Genomic DNA, 15,875 nt, shown 5'->3' with positions numbered 1-15,875 from the left:
TTACTTGTCTCCTGGATCTGGCTGTCCAAGGTCTGGGCCTCCCTTTGGTCACCACCCCCTGCCAGGGTGGTGTGGCCACTGAGGCCACTGGCTGAAGTGGGGGCGCCAGCTTCGGGCACTGGCTCAGGGATGGCCGGCTCCTCCCCAGCGGGGGGGCCCGGACACGGAGGGGCCTCGCTGCCACCGCCCTCAGTCTACAATGAAACAGTGGGGGAGACAGTGCAGGGTCAGTCGGGGAGGAGGTGGGATGGGTGATGGTGGTGGGTTTTACACACAGCCCCGCCCCACCCCTGCCCACAGTTGGCCGAAGAATCTAGGCCAGGTACTCCCCACCCCGATCCCCCACCATGAGGCGACTCCTGACCCTGAGGCCTGGCCCAGCGCAGAGCAAGAGAGCACAGCCCTAGGCCCAGTGTGTGGCCTAGCTAGTGACATACTCTGGAAGACTCCTCCGTGAAGGGCAAGGTTCCCTGAAGTCTTTCTGGGGTGAAAGGCGAGAGGGGCAGGCTTCTCACCCACGATGGCACCAAACAGCTAGCCGTGACAGCGGCTCAGCAACAAAAACCCGGGGGACGATCGCTGAGTATGGGTCTGCAACTGGCTGGGAAGCAGGGGTACTGCAGGCCAGCTAGGGAGCTCTGGGAGCCTAAAATCGGGTTAGAGGGGTGCAGCCTGCCACCTCTGACCCCGTGAACTCCAGACCACTCCCATCGCAGAGGAGCTGTACAGAGAGGCTCTCTTGGAAACTCGGGGGCACCCCTGCCTATTCACCTAGCTGTCTCCAGACACGGGGGCCTCTGCTGTGCTGGGCGCCCTCCTGGAGCCGGGGGACACAGGAGGGGTGGCCAGAGAGGTGTGACCCAGAGAAACTCTGGGGCCCCGAGGGCTTCCTAGGAGGAGGATGGCATGGGCGGTGAACACCCAGTACGAGTAAAGCAGAAAAGGGAAGGCCAGTGGGGAGCTGGAACCTCTGGGCCCCAGAATGCCCAAAAGGGGACAATGACTCCACAGCGGTTTCTAATCACAACAGTGAAGGAGACAGGCCTCTGTATTGGAAAACAATTCCAGAAATAATAAAGGGAGATGATGGGAATAAAGAACACCAGACTTGGGGGTGCAAACCCTGGTCCAGAGTACCTGCCACGTGGCCTCGGACAAGGGACGACACCTGAGCTAGTGCCCCACTAGGACAGACTAGGGAGTGGCTCCTCACAAGGTCTGGAGGCATGACTGAGAGCCTGTGACAGGGCCAGGACCCCAAACTGGGATCGGAAGCTGGGAGAGACGCTGGGCTGGGCCAGGCGGGAGGGAAGGCCCACCACAGCTGCTCTTCGCCCTCACCCCTGCTCCCCTTCCCCTGAGCAGCTGCAGCTCTCCTCAGCAAGCTGCTGCCCCCGGGGTCTCCCCGCCCCCGCAACAACGCGGAACAGAGGACAACAGCGTCTTGGCACAAAGGGTCTGTGGAAGGAGGGAGGAAGGGAAGGCGGGAGGGAGGGAGGGAAGGAAGGCAGGAGAGGCCCAGCCAGGCCCGAGAATGGGAAGCCCTGCCCACCTGAGCGCTCTCCCAGAGCCCCAGCCCGGGGTGGCGCTGAAGCCATGCTACCCTGCTCACGGGCCCAGCGGAGCCTTGCATGGAGCACGTCCCCAAGTGCCCTCTCCTGAGGCAGACAGGGACAGTCAGGCCACGTGGACCACCCACCTTGTGGGGGAGTAGCATCCCAGCTCACAGGCCCTTTGGAAATGGCTGAGATGGGCTCAGAAAGGCAGGCCACGGCTCTCAGGAGAGGGTCTCTCCCCAGGTGGACAGGGCAGAGGCCGCTGGGCCGGGGCCTCTTTACCTCTCCTGCCTCACTCGGGACTGATGATGAACACGGGGAACACACAACAGCGTGGGGGACAGGACTCCTGACGATACTGAGGGGCGGTGACAGGCACCCAGCTGCCGTGACCCTGACTCCAGCGGCACCACCCCACCCACCCTGGCCAGGCAGCGTCCCCTGCTGTGGCCCCCGATGCCCCACTCGCTACCTTCACGGCACCTCCTGCAGGCAGGTGGCCCACATTATCGAGGGATCCCACCTTCGCCTGGGCCTTCTCCTTAAAGTTCAACTTCTGACTTTCAATCTTGACATCTCCTCCACCTGAAAACAAAAAACCACCGGTCACACAGGCAAAACCGGGAGGCTGGAACAGGGATCCTAGCTTGGCCCGAGGACCTGCTGCGTGCCCCGTACAGACACCAATGTGACCTGTTCCCAGTGGCTCTGGGGACAACGCAAGACGGACAGTGAACGTGCCTGTCACAGAGGACTCATCTTCTCCACGTGGCGCTGACAATCTGCACCTGCAGCGGGAACGCCTCCACCTAGAAGCAAAGTTGCCCTCACCTCTGCCAGAGGCCTGAGGCACGGCTTCCAGCCAAAAAGGTGGCTCGAGGGCGTGCGCTTTTAGGTTCTCTTGGCAGTGTAGTGACTCCCTCTGACTGGGGGGTACGGGGTGCCCCCGCTTCCTTTCAGTCTACAAACACTCTGTCCGTCAGGGTTAGGATCCTGGTTTCACAACTGCTAGAGCCGAGGCTGGAAAAGACGAATGACTTGCCCAAAGTCACCGTCAAGCTGGTTGACGGGCAGACAGGATGGAACTGATCTGTCTGAGCCGCTGAACTGAGCTGCACTATAGTGACAAGAAGGAAAGTGGAAAGCGGCTTCTCTGCAGTGCAGGAAAAGGAAGAGCGGTGGGAATGGTCCTGGCACTGAGTTTAGAAAGGACAGGGACAGGGTCCGGGGCCCAGTGCTCCTGCCTGGCTGGGGCATGGAGGTGGCCCGCACACCAGGACAAGGTTCAGAGCTCACAGCCATGGTGTGGTCACAGGATCTGGGCCCAGACTGCTCTGCTGGGTCCGCCCTGCTCCAGGTCCCGCAGCTGCGCTTCCCTCACGTGGCCGTCTCCTCGGCTCACGTCCCAGCTTCTTGCCACGTTCACCAACTCGCCCCCAGCCTGAAGTCCACTTCCCATCCCACCCCACCCCAGGAAAAATCCGGGCCTCCAGTCAGTCAGCAGCACTAGGGAGTGAGATACCACACTAGAGTAGATTTTCCAGATAAAAAGAGGAAGGTGACATCGAGTTAAGGGCCGAACCGTTCTGATTCTTTTAAACAGGACATGTTCTCTAATGAATGATGACACTTTCTGCTGAGAGGGAACGCCATGCCCCCGGTGCCCCGCCTCCGGGAAGCTGGACCCAGGGTTGGGGCTTACCACAGCCCTGCTGCAGCAGAGAGACCCCCAGCCGTGGCCAGCTGCTGAGGTTCCACTGCCTCACAGGAGAAGCTAATCCAACAACTCCTTCGGCACCAGGTCCTGGCCCGTGACCCGGGAGGGCCAGGCCAGCGGCAGGTGCTGGAGACAGTGATGCCCAGGCCAATGGCAGCCTTCACGACCTGCTCCTCCTCAAAGGCCCCGAGGTGTTGAGTGCCCAGAGCCCTCTCCCTGACAGGCACTTCACTGCGCAGTTGGCATTACTGCCTCCTGGGCGGGGGCGGCTCCAGGAATCCTGAGGGAATGACCGATGCAGCCGGCCTTGGCAGGACCACAGGCCCCAGGCATGCTGGGATTGGGGTGTAGGAGACAGCACTCACCAGGTTTGTGCTTGATGTTGGCCTTGGACCCACACTTGGAGGAGACCTTAGAGATGTCCACCTTCTTATTCTGAATCTGAACCTGAGAAACCAATCGCAAGAAGAGCACTGCCTCAGAGAGAGACTGTATCCAGGGCCTGCAGCCTCCGCGCCCACCCCAGGCGGACCGAAGCGGTTCCCATGCACACTGGGCCGCTCCCTCCCCGTCGCAACGGTACACCTGCTGGGCAGCTCTTCTCCCATTTGTCTGGATCCAAATCTAAAATGTCATTTTGTTCCACCTGAAATCTTACCCATTAACCCCTTGCTCAGAGAAAATCTGGAGTCATGTTTTCATGTTCTGCCAGTTCTTCCCAGTGTGTGTTTCCTTCCTGGGTGACCACACAGGCATCTGTCTAGGATACGTACTCCTGCTTCATTCATGTTACAAACGTTTTCCCACAGAAGTTGAGAATTGTAAAGAGGGGCCACATATAATAATCTATTCTCTAAGATCTTATATAAACCGAACCCATGTCTGATATTGAACATTTGGATTTTTTCTAATTTTTCACCATTAAAACCATGGCAGCAATATGGGTGCCTCGGGGGTGTGGTTGGTGGAGTGGGCACCTATCTGACTTGCTTTCAGCTTGGGTCATGATCTCAGGGATGTGGGACTGAGCCCCGTGTTGGGCTCCACGCTCAGTGGAGTCTGCTTAGGACTTTCTCTCTCCCTCTGCACCCCCACCCCTCACTCTCTCCCCCTACAAAAAAAACTTAAAAACGAAAACAAAAACAAAAACCCATCATGGCAGCATTAAGTATCTTTATGAACAGAAGTCATGACAAGTCTGATGACCCTGTAAGCAGGATGCCCAGAACTTCAGTTACCTGGCCAAAGGTTTAGACTGTATGTATTAAGGTTCTTAAGCCACGGGACCTAACTGCTTTCTAGAAATGTGACAACGGACATCCACCACCAAGCTGAAGTGTTTGTCCGACCACATCCTCCTCCCAGCACTGGATATTCCCACTAAAAACAATAACAACGCTCTTCCCGTAAGCAGTTTGAAGTGATCTCTGAAAATGGCTCACTATTCACTTGATCCAGAAAACCCCACAAAATCAGGCAAATCAAGAGGCTCAAACCTTCGCATTCACTTTAAGAACATGTGAAACGGCCCAGGCCATCCAGGGCAGGTATAATCGAAAAGGCGCCAAGTATCTGAAAGGTGTCCCTTTGCAGGAGCCACCCCGTCGCCACGATGGAGGAGGGGCGGAGGCGGGACGCAGGCCCAGGCCGAAGGGCAGGGCTGGACACAGGGTGGGTGCCCCAAGACAGTGCTTACTTTTTATCGCCCATGCTTAGAGAGGCAGAGTCACGCTGAACCGAAAGCGTGGGAGTCTGATTCCCTGGTCACGGAGCATAACAGGAGAACAAAGCCACTAAGACGCAGCGTGGAGCTCCCGGGGCTCGGGGCTGGGTGAGCCCACACCGCGCTCTCCCTGCCACTCGAGCTGCTCCGGACGGAGGGAGCAGGCTGTTCCTAAACCAGAAGATGCAGCTGCTCAGAAGAAAACGGGATCCCAGGGGAACCCGAAGAACCAGAACCTGAGGCCCTGGAGCACGTTCTGCATAGAATACGTGCAGATAAAGTTAAAACAAAAAACCACCACCACCACCAAAACTTTGCTAATTTATATGTGAGCACTGCTCAGTTCTGCTGCTCAGTTCCGCTGCTCTGCTGGTTGTTCAGGGAAGTCGCGCCCCCCTGCATGACAGGCCCCTCGCGGCGCTGAGCACCGCACGGCGGCGTCCGGGCGCAGAGCCCATGCCAGCGGCCCCGGGCCCACAGCTGCAGCGACAAGGCGCAGCCTCCAGGCTCCATGGCGCTCTGGTCAGCCTGACTTTCTGCTCACTGCCAGGGAGTCATCAAAGGACGACGAGCCTTCTATCTGACAGGAATCCCGCAGGGGTGAGCATTCTGCTACCGGGACTGAGGGCTTGTGCTTCCTCTACAAGTGGGCACCGGGTTCTGGGATGAAGATTCCAGGGTCCTGTGAGTGGCCCAGCTGCTCCCTGGTTCTGTGGAAGAGCCCAGCTTTCCCCTGCAGCCAAGTCCTCCAGGCAGGGGCCCAGGGAGGCCTGCCAGCAGGTGCCACACCCACCGGTGTGGTCACATCACCTTCTAGGACCCTCTCCCTCTCGTCAGCGTGAAGAAATACGGTTTCAACTGTACTCCAAGAGCATACGTGCAATGCCTACTGCGTTTTCCTGCGCCCACCTGCAGCCCAGGGCCGGCCGCAGAGTCATTTCCCATAATCCTCAGCTTGCGTGAGCCATCGTCCCCGGCTGCTCATACTGCCCCTCGCCTGGCAAGCCCACCGCTTTCTCCTCCCTGTCCCTCGAAGCCCAGCTCAAGGGCCACCTTCTTCAAAGCCTTCCCGGGCTCTAGCCTCACTCCACCTCTTCTTTGCGTCATCATGAAGGGACGCGAGCATCAACAGGACACTAAGTGGTTCACGCATTCAGTTGTCATTTATAAAGGACTTATCACCCTCAAAACAAAGGCCTCCGCTTTGTCTCCTCTTTCCAACAAGGCTGCAATTCTCTCGAAATGAGAACACGGGGAAGTGCTTTTCCCAACCAAACGTTCTGGCAGCCACTGAACCAAGACAGATGTGTCCCGCAGCACCGGTGGCAACTCATCTCGTGCCAACCCCGAGACAGCCGCACGCAGTGACGGAGCTCACTGGCCCAGGTCTAGAGCCCACGCATTTCCTGAGCCAGCGTTCTGCCACTGAGGCCACCGCTTGTTTACTTCTTGTCTGGTCCTCAAGTAAACATCAGCTGGTGAAGAGGCAGTTCTGCTTTACAGACATGCGCCAGCCAGCGGACGGAGGAGGAAGCAACACAGTGCACCCCTACTGAACGCATGGCTCTTGGTACTGGCCACCCGAGAGAAAGAGAGAGAGAGAGAGAGAGAGAGAGAGAGAACCAGAGAGTGAAACACGATGTGAAATACCACCACAACCTATGAAAGTCTTGCAAAAATCTGGGAGTGGGGGAGATCAAACCTGAGTCAATGTACAGACTATCAAGGGACACGGACGCACACTAAATGAAGCCATGGGGCTGTCATCAGCAGAGTCCAGATTCGAGGACAAGCAACTTGGTTTACGCATGAAAAATACCTGAAAGGGGCCTGCAGAGTAAAAAGAAACTTAAGACAAGAGACACATCAACCAATCACAGTTTATGGGCCTTACTTGGATCCTGATTCAAACAAGTAAACCTGTTTAACATGTCAGTGGGAGTCTGACACCCACGTACGTACACGAACGTATGTACACACGTGAAGAGTTCTTATCTTTTAAAGTTATAAACCGAGAATCTGCAGACGAATATCTAGGACTGGGCACAAGGAGGGACACCTGGGTGGCTCCGTGGAGCGTGTGACTCTTGATCTCAGGGTCACAGGTCTGAGACCCCCACTGGGTATAGTAGAGATCATTTTAAAAAAAGGCTGGCCACAAGGAAAATAAATGAAGCTGGGTAAAAGGTTCATCCGGTTCACTGTAGTGTTTTTTTCCTATTTTTGTATGTATTTGAAAATTCTCTACAACTTCAAGTTTTAAAAAGTGTAACTATGTCCCCCTCACTTAATGAGGCCCGCTGCATCTGAGACGTGGCTGGCACAGAGAGAAGGCACAGTCCCTTCCAGATTAATTCTCCCCGACTTGCCCTCGTCCCCCGCCTACTTGCCACCACTTGATGCTTTAGGGAGGCACCTGCTGCCTCCCTGACCTAGGACATGTGTCTCTCAGATATGCGGCCCCAGCGGAAGCCACGCTGCCTCTGCAGCCCTCTTGCTGTCCCGCCGCCCACGGATGCCCCACACCTCACTCTAGCTGTCTGCACCATCTGCGCCCCCCACCACCCCGGCCTGGGACACACCGAAGCCCACCGCAGGCAGTGGCAGAAGCTGAGATGACACAGCCACCGGGTCTGTAAGAGCCCATCACACACGTCTCTCCTTATGAGGGTGAAATGGGAGAAAAATGGTCCCAAAATCTTCAATTGGGGGAAAATCTGCTCTGCTCCCTGCCCTCACGTGTCCCTGGTTCCCAACAAGGGGGGCACATGTACGGGTGGCGGGGGGGGCTCTGGAGCACTGACTGGGATCCTGCTCCAGGCCTCTCCTCGGGTGTCGGCCTCAGAATCTATCCAGGAGGGGACGAGGTTTGTGTGTGACATGGGACACTGCTCGGCCTGCATGGCGGGCCCACACTTTCTCCACCGCACATGTGTCTGTACTGGCTTCATGGAGGGGCTGAAGGAAGGACAGTGCCTCCATCCAGGCCATTTACCCTCCTCTTGCCGCCCCCAAACACTGCTCCCAGGCAGCTTCCGGATGCCTTGTTGTCTAAGGAGGCCTCCCCGACAATGAAAAGTTTATAGGGCGCCTGGGGCTCAGTCGGTTCAGCGGCCGACTCTGAACTGTGGCTCAGGTCATGAGACTGAGCACAGGGTCTGCTCATCCCTGTCCCCCCTGCTCTGTCATCATGTGTCTCCCCCTAGCTCACACTCTCTAACCAATCAATAACATCTTTTAAAAAATGCTTTTAAAAAACCTTGGAAATCATGCGTAAGCAGTGTGGGACGAGCACAGGTGGTGACGAATGATGCCTATGTCCTGAGCTCGTGCACAGACCGCACGCCATACCAAGTGCATTTCTGTCACACACACGACAGATCCCTTCAGACTCTCCTGCCCACCGGACTTCATCTAGGCCAAAGCCTGGAAGGAAAGCTAAAGTCGGTGCCCACCCGGGACCCTTGTAAGCGGGATCTTTATCACCTGAAGCAGATACTGTCTTTGAACGCTTCACCCACACCAGTGGCTCCTGTCGGGCCAGCTCCCAAGCCAGCCGGCTGCCTCTCCCCACCTCGGGTGTCCAGGCTGCCATTCCTGCCCAAACCAGAAGAGCCACCGGTGGGGAAGTGACTCGAAGGAGATGCAGTCAGGGGGCTTGTGTGGAGCGAGAAAGGGATGCCCCGAGACGGAGGCCTCACAGCAGAGCCACTGGGGGTGGGGTGGGGCAGTGCTGGTAAGCCACGCGCAGCATGGCACGGCCATTGAAGGGGCAGGAGGGACCGAGTCTGAAAACGAACAGGGCGAGCAGAGCAGCACTCAGCCCAGTTCCGGGCAGGAAGGAGAAGGAGCAGAGTGGGCAGGACAGAGCAGGATGGGCTCGCTCCCTCTGCGGTGGGGAGAGAAGCAGGTGAGGAGTGGCGAAGGCGAAGGCCGCTCCACACACACTCCTCTCCAGCGCGTGCCGGACTCACACCTGCCTCTGCACAGTCACGGGGACACGTGCAGAGCGAACAGGTGTTCTTCACGCTGGACCAGGGCCCCCAGCAGCCAGAGCCACCTGTGTCCCCCACACAGAACTCAGGGCTGGCACAGAAGGGCAGCATGATAAAGGAGTGTGTGGATGGAAGGAAGGGGACAAAGAAAAGGAACGGCTAAGGGAACACGAGAGGAAGGATTCAGAAAGGCGTCAAGTCGGGGAAAGAGAGCAGACAGGAAAGAGGGGTGAGAGGATGCCAAGTGGGCGTCAATGCGTTGTTTTATCGAGGGGTTCCCTGACACAGCCAGTCTAAGCACACCGCGACGCTGAGGTCTCCCCTCACTCCGACCTTCACTCTGACCCTGGGAGGAAGCCCCCGGGGCAGGCTGCTGTGGCCCTGTCAGCGTGGGCAGGTGGCCCTCTCCCCAGGGTGCCCACGGGGGCTGTGCCTCAGACACCAGCTGTCCAGAGCTCATACTTACATTACCACCTCCAGGGACATGCTTAATATTGTCCTTGGAACCACACTTGGATTGAATATGGCTGTAGCTCACTTTTTTCGAGACTATCTGGACCTGGAGTGTTAGAGAACAGAAAAAAAAACAACACAAAGGGAGAGGGCTGGTTAGAACCGACACGGGGAGTCCACACGTGATCACAGCGGCCAACAGAGTGGGGTTACAGCTCCGGCCACCTGCAGCAGAACAGCTGTGGAGAAGCACGGGGGAAGGAATCTGAGGGAAGCGGGAGAGGGAGTGAAGACAAGAACAGACAACACAAGGACAGAAGCAGAGGTTGCAGAAGGGCTAATGGTCCTCCTTGCTGGTCCTTGGGGCCGGGCTGTGGTTCGCGAGGCCCCGGCAGCAGCAGGCCCCGGACGCCCACCTGGGCACAGCCCCGCTCCTCCTCCCACCTGCTCTTTCCCCAAAAGCTGACGCGGTGTCCGGGGACTCCTCTCTGCAAGGGTCCTGCTCATCGGACTGGTCCCCACTGAAGCTTGGCCCTTCCCTTAAAGCTGGGGCTGGGAACTGCGGCAGCCAGACCCACTCTGGGAGGCAAAGGCTGCTCCGAGACGCACCAAGCATCTGGCTCACAGGGCACAGATCTGATACAGGAAGGAAGGGACACCATAGCTCAGTTATGAATGCAAATGGACCAGAGGCCACTAGGCCTGCCATGCGGAATCCGGACGCCAGGGGGAGCACATGCCATATTCTCAGCAGCTCCACATTCAAGCAGCCTCTCAGGGCTCGAGAATTCTAGCACAGGCCCGGTGAACTTCTGGTCTAGATTTTTTTTCAACTACAGGGTAAAAACACTTCCTTCAATCTTCCACACGCCCGATCCTGTGCTCTGTGAGTTTCATGCGCAAAGAGAAGTGGCTCCAAGCAGGGCTGCAGTGATGCATTATGGGGCAGGCGGGGGTGGGGTGGGTACGGGTACTGGACACAGCACACTGTAGTGCTTCTGAATGGTTCCCCTTGGAATGCAGCCACACAAAGGCCCAGGCTCTAAGGGCTGGAACAAAGAATTCTCTTTGAGCCTTCTGAAAAAGAAACAGTTGCCAGCTTCCTTCCTTCCTCTGCTTCAGAGCCCTTCACAAATGAAGCAGGCCCCAAGCTGAAGAGTTTTCCACACAGTGGAGAAATCCACCCGGAGAAATTCTGACCCAAATACCTTACAATTTTGTGCCTTCTTTACAATGTCAGTGATGAGTAACTGGTTAGCAAACTGTTTCCTAATGAAACTCTGCTCTGAACCAGAGGCCTATAGGACCTCCAGGAGTTGCCTAGAAGCCTCACTGATTACTGTACAGATTCCTTGGGCTGACACTGCCCACCTTGGGCCCTGAGAGCTGGAGGTTAGGCCCCTCCAGCAGCCCCTGGCTGGAGTGACCACCGACATGCCACAGCTAAGGGAAGAAGGTTCCCACAGCAAGCATTAGGGGCCTGGTTCCAGGATGTGAAGGCAAAGAGGAAAGAACCTAGAGTTTCTGCTTACCTGTGCAAGCCCTAGGCTGAATGGGTTTCCAGAGGGAATGACCATCCGAACCTCAGTGAGGAGGGGACATGGGGAACCGGAGCAAATGATGCTATCTCTGTAGTCAGCATGTTATGAGAGGAGCCTTCTGGGTCACTTTAAAGCACCAGAACTCCAGGTGCTGGAAAGTAACCAATGCCATGTCTCCCTGAGGCAGGACCTAGGTGCTTGGTGTGCGTGTTTCGCGTGCAAAACGTGTGGGGTTTCACATCAAGGTCAGTGGGAAGGAAGTGGCTGAAGGTCTTTGGATCCATGTTATCCAGTTGAATAAATATTCCCCAGAGGGTAATGGGCTCCCAACTCTGTTAAACTGTCAGGGTTAATACAGAAATTTTTCTGATGGCTGGCTGAGTCATCAAACAAAGAGGAGGGAATGCAGGAGCAACGTAGAAACTAGTTCAGGACAGGAAAAAAGTGCAGGAGAAGGGAAAGTGACTCAGGCTGGAAGAAACAGTTTATCATCTTTTACCTTCAAGAGGTAAAAGTCTAAATAAAACTCACTTTCCCAGCAGGTGGTTTCTGCGCACTCGCAATGGGACCAGCTGTTTTAGCGACTGCGTTAGGTTCAGGCTTTCGAGCCGGAGCAGATGCCTCTGTTTTTTTCTCTACTTTGGCCTGGATGGAGATAAAGGGAGGGCACATTTCAAACCAAGAGGGTAACAGCCCAAATGCCAAGAAGGGAAGAAAGCTGTAGGGGACTTGAATCCAGGCCAGGCCAGGCCACCAGGCAGAAGCAGGTCACCCTGCGCTCCTAGGAAAAAACCACCAGTTTCCAGGGTAGACCAGCCGGGGGAGGAGCTGCAGTCCAGTCCTGAGACCCAAGGAAGAGCTCAAGATAGTATTCACAGAGAGAAGGCAGGAAGGAGGGCTGAGTTAGTGATTTTCTTTGGAATGTGTGTTTTCCAATCAGGATGCTCTCCCACTCCAATGTCGTCACTGCAAGCAAGCTGCCGTAGTCCACGTCCACAGGCAGCTACTACTGAGGATGGGAGTGTCACACCACTCAGCTATGTTGGAGCAGAAAATAATCTGATCACCAGGCCGAGTCACTCAACTCTCCACACCAAGACCACCTGCAACTGTCTGCCCGAGGAAAGGCTAAAAAGAGTCCAGAAGGGGGAGAGGGGTCACAGTCTGGGTACACCAGAGCCACAGCCTCTTAGCCAAAGCAACTCTCAGGCCCTTATTCCAGACTAACCTTAGTCTGCCATCACTGTCTTCCAAAAGTACCAGGATTCTGCCTCATTTTGGACCCTGTTTTCAATTATTTACAGGCTCGAGGTTGAAGCAAATTAAACTATTCTACCCTGAGTGGGAGGGGTGGTGGTTTACTGCTAGAGAATGATATAGGAAATGAGAAGGTTCCTGTTCCAAGGACTTGGACTGGGACTTTCGCCACCACCTTTCCATACACCAAAGTCCTGCCGTTGCGAAGAGCTGACCGTTGCTAATTCTGCGGTGGATGCCACCAGAAAATCCTGAAGCGTGAAGCGCCAGGGCCTGCCCTGCCATCCTCTGTCACAACCCCCTGTGGCAGCCCTTCTGATTAGGAAAGTGGGAGGCCTACAGCAGTGAGTCCCCCCAGTCACAGCCACACTCACGGCACGGCCAGGAGAGGACCCTCTTTCCTCTTCCAGGAAGAAGCCTCCCCTCCCCACATCAAAGCTTCTACCTCCTACAGGTCCTGCCACTCAGACAGGGTAGGGACAGGGAGCACATCTGGTCTCTCACCTTCACAGGGTCTCACAGCCCTCCTCTGCTTGTCTTGTTAAGGGGAAGAGCCCTTTTGCCTCCAAACAAAAATGTAACCCTAAACCCCACAACACAGAACAGGAGGCCCTCTGGCGGGGATGGGAAGAGCAAGCCTGCTGCTGGGACCTGGAGCCCAGGCTGAAAGTCCCTGGCATTGAATCCAATGTCCCGACCGCCCTGCTTTGATGGGAGCCTGGGGCTGATGTGAGGACACGCTGGGGGACAGCCGGGGGGTGGGTGTGGGTGTGTGTGTGGCAGCGGAAGCAGCAAGGGCCGGCATCCCGAGGACCCCCAGCTCCCTGGACTCACCCGGCCTCCTCCAGGCTGATGTTTGATGTTTTCTGTGGAGCCAACCTTGGAGCGGACATTCTTCAGATCAGGGGCAGAAGCGCTGGTAGACGGGCGGCTCAGCCTAGGGGCAGAGGAGCTGGGTTTGGCTGATGTGGGCTTCTTGTCTGAGGAAGGCGTCCCTGAGGGGCGGGGCGGGGTGGATGTGGGCTTGGCTCGGCTGGGAGCCACCCCTGCCACGGGGGCGGCCCCAGGGACGGTGGTGCTTTTCTTCACGGAGCTGGTGGACGTGTTCTTGGAGCGACTCAAGTCAGCTGCAAAGGTAGAAGTGAGCGAGGACACGGGGTCAGGGGAGAGAGCAAAAGGGAGCCACGAGAGGCAGGGGTTTATTTTAGGATTCCACGAAGTAGGGCACGGGGTGTTCCCTGGTGCAGACTGTGTAGCTGTCTTCTTCATGTCTGCAGGCTTTCCCTCGGTCTTGATGGCTGCACAGACATGCATGTTTTTTTTTAAAGATTTTATTTATTTATTTGACAGAGAGAGATTACAAGTGGGCAGAGAGGCAGGCAGAGAGAGAGAGGAGGAAGCAGGCTCCCTGCTGAGCAGAGAGCCCGATGCGGGACTCGATCCCAGGACCCTGAGATCATGACCTGAGCCGAAGGCAGCGGCTTAACCCACTGAGCCACCCAGGCGCCCCCAGACATGCATGTTTTAACAATGAGTGCTTACAAAGTGACCAAGTGAATGGCTCATCCAGTCTTAAGATTCATTCATTCATTCAACAATGACTGAATGTCCCTTTCAGGCCATGGGCTGTGGTAGTCACTGGGACTAAAACAGCCAGACTGTGCCCTCTGGAGCACTCATGGCCACCCACTCTGTCTTGTCCTTTTCTACAGGCTTGCCAGTGCCTTCCGCATGGCCTCAGAAGTGGGTCATCAGTACACACTATTGGAACCGAACCATCTATTTCCTGTCATGTCCGCCCAGGACCATGATGTGCTGAGTGCTGTGAAGTTACTAAGAAAGGAACAGTAAATCCTACCTGGGAATCCCTAAGAATTCCTTTCACTCAAGAGTTTTCTGAATATACCTACTTGCTAACCTCATGTGGAGACCAAGGATCCACTTTTCAATGTACCCCATGAAGGATGAGTGCACAAACAGGGGTGCATGGCTTTCTGTGACGTTGGCTGGAGCTACTGACGGGGGCAAAGCCAAGGCCCCACCCTTCTCCCCACTGGTTCCCGCAGGAATGGAGGGGGACAGGACTCACTGGTGGGCCTCCTGGGCACAGGCGTTGGGGGGCTTCGACTGCTTGGCCCAGCTGAGGCAGGACTGGCAGCGGCTGAGGCTTTTGTAACAGTCTGGGTGCTCTTGGAGCCAGGCTTCAGGACTGGAGCAGAGGCCAGCTTGGATGGTGAGGTTCGTTTCTCAGGAACCTTTGTCTCTGCAGCAGGCTGGTAATAGGAAAGCGGGATAAGAACTGCAGGTCAGCAAGAGCCCTAGGAAGTTGGTGGACACCAGAAAACCGGCAACAGTTTACGCTGCTCTAAGATCTAAGTCCTTCAGCCAACATGAGAAATGGCCTGTGCAGGGCTCTGTGTCAGCTGGAGTCAGCAAACGGAGCCTAACTATCTCAATCCAGCCTGAACCAGTGAGAATGAACAAACCGGAAAAGGATACTACATCACGGATACAGCTTGTCTGTCTGAGCCTGTCTCAGGATCTAATGTATTTAAATACATTAAATACATCAGTATTTAATCACTTGACCAAAGATAAATAAATACATAACACAAAAAATTAAAGATTAAGTTCAATCGAATTCAGGCATTCCTTTGGCTAAAATGCACCCTGTGAATGCGGGGTTAGGACTGCAAATGGCGAGAACACTGGCCCTCACCAGTTAGATCAGAAGCCTGAGCTCTAACCCCGGTCAGGCCCCCAGCTCACAGTGTGTTCCTGAGCAAATCACAGAGCCTCTCTGGGCTTTACTGCCTCAGCTGGATAACAAACGGAGGATCTCTGGGGACCAGCTTTGATGCTATGCAGTGTTAGGGACTGGAGGAGGCAGGCCGGACCACCAGACAGGAGGAGAAGCACTGATGTCCCAGCTGTGACTTAGAGCAAAAGGGAAGAGTCTCACAAGTGCATCTGGGTCACCCTAATTCCTCTTCCAGGGAAGCTGGGTACATCCTCACTAGTAAGGAAGGGAAGGAATCAATCTAGCCCGGTTTCTACGGGAACAGAAGTACCAAGTTACTTAAGAGAATAAACCAAATCATAGACACAGTGGACCCTGCTCTTTTACTCCACAAGAAATGGCCACACAGGGCCGTCTTCTGGTGGGGACAAGCACGATACAGCTTAAATGGAAAATTGGCCAAGAGGGTGCTCAGAAATGTAAGGGCTGGCATCCAATTAAAGTCAAGTCCTGAAAGTGCAGGGTCATGACCACTTCTACAGATGGAAGTCCCTGAGTATGGCAGGAACTGGCTTCAGCTGCCAGCTCTGTTTGGAACAGAACACAGGATTTTATGCAGAGGGATCCCTTCCATTGGCTCTAAGATCTGGGTATAAACCAGACATTCTCCGAGGTCTCCTTCAAATTCTCAACATTCGGGCTATGATTCAGAATAATCTAGTAGGGTCTTATTTTGCTAATTAATAGTGGTGAGTTGGAAAAAAGGTATAAGGGATTGAAAGCTCTAAAAAAAGGTGACACCCTTGCTTCAGACTTGGGCTCCTGGCTTTGGCAAGCGACAGAACCAACCCGCTTTTGTAACTGCAGTTAGGCTGCTCCTTCTCAATTTAATT

General features: G+C 55.5%; 1 protein-coding gene across 9 annotated transcripts in view; it reads right to left on the bottom strand.

Annotated features, from left to right (window-relative positions):
- Positions 1-15,875, bottom strand: part of MAP4 (microtubule associated protein 4) — a 195,288-nt gene that overhangs the window by 2,392 nt on the left and 177,021 nt on the right. For 5 of the 9 annotated variants that reach the window (XM_044253680.1, XM_044253679.1, XM_044253672.1 and 2 more), the window contains 7 exons: positions 14,332-14,515; positions 13,077-13,369; positions 11,517-11,630; positions 9,458-9,550; positions 3,639-3,720; positions 2,029-2,141; positions 5-194 (listed from right to left, as the gene is read on the bottom strand). In XM_044253680.1, the coding sequence (XP_044109615.1) occupies positions 5-194; positions 2,029-2,141; positions 3,639-3,720; positions 9,458-9,550; positions 11,517-11,630; positions 13,077-13,369; positions 14,332-14,515 (1,069 nt within the window). The remainder of the gene's footprint in view (positions 1-4; positions 195-2,028; positions 2,142-3,638; positions 3,721-9,457; positions 9,551-11,516; positions 11,631-13,076; positions 13,370-14,331; positions 14,516-15,875) is intronic. The other 4 variants (XM_044253681.1, XM_044253677.1, XM_044253675.1 and 1 more) reach the window with 3 other exon arrangements.

The sequence above is a fragment of the Neovison vison genome, chromosome 6 (assembly GCF_020171115.1).
Source record: "Neovison vison isolate M4711 chromosome 6, ASM_NN_V1, whole genome shotgun sequence".
NCBI lineage: Eukaryota > Metazoa > Chordata > Mammalia > Carnivora > Mustelidae > Neogale > Neogale vison.
The sequence above is the reverse complement of the archived record's forward strand: the minus strand, read 5'-3'. Positions and strand labels throughout refer to the sequence as shown.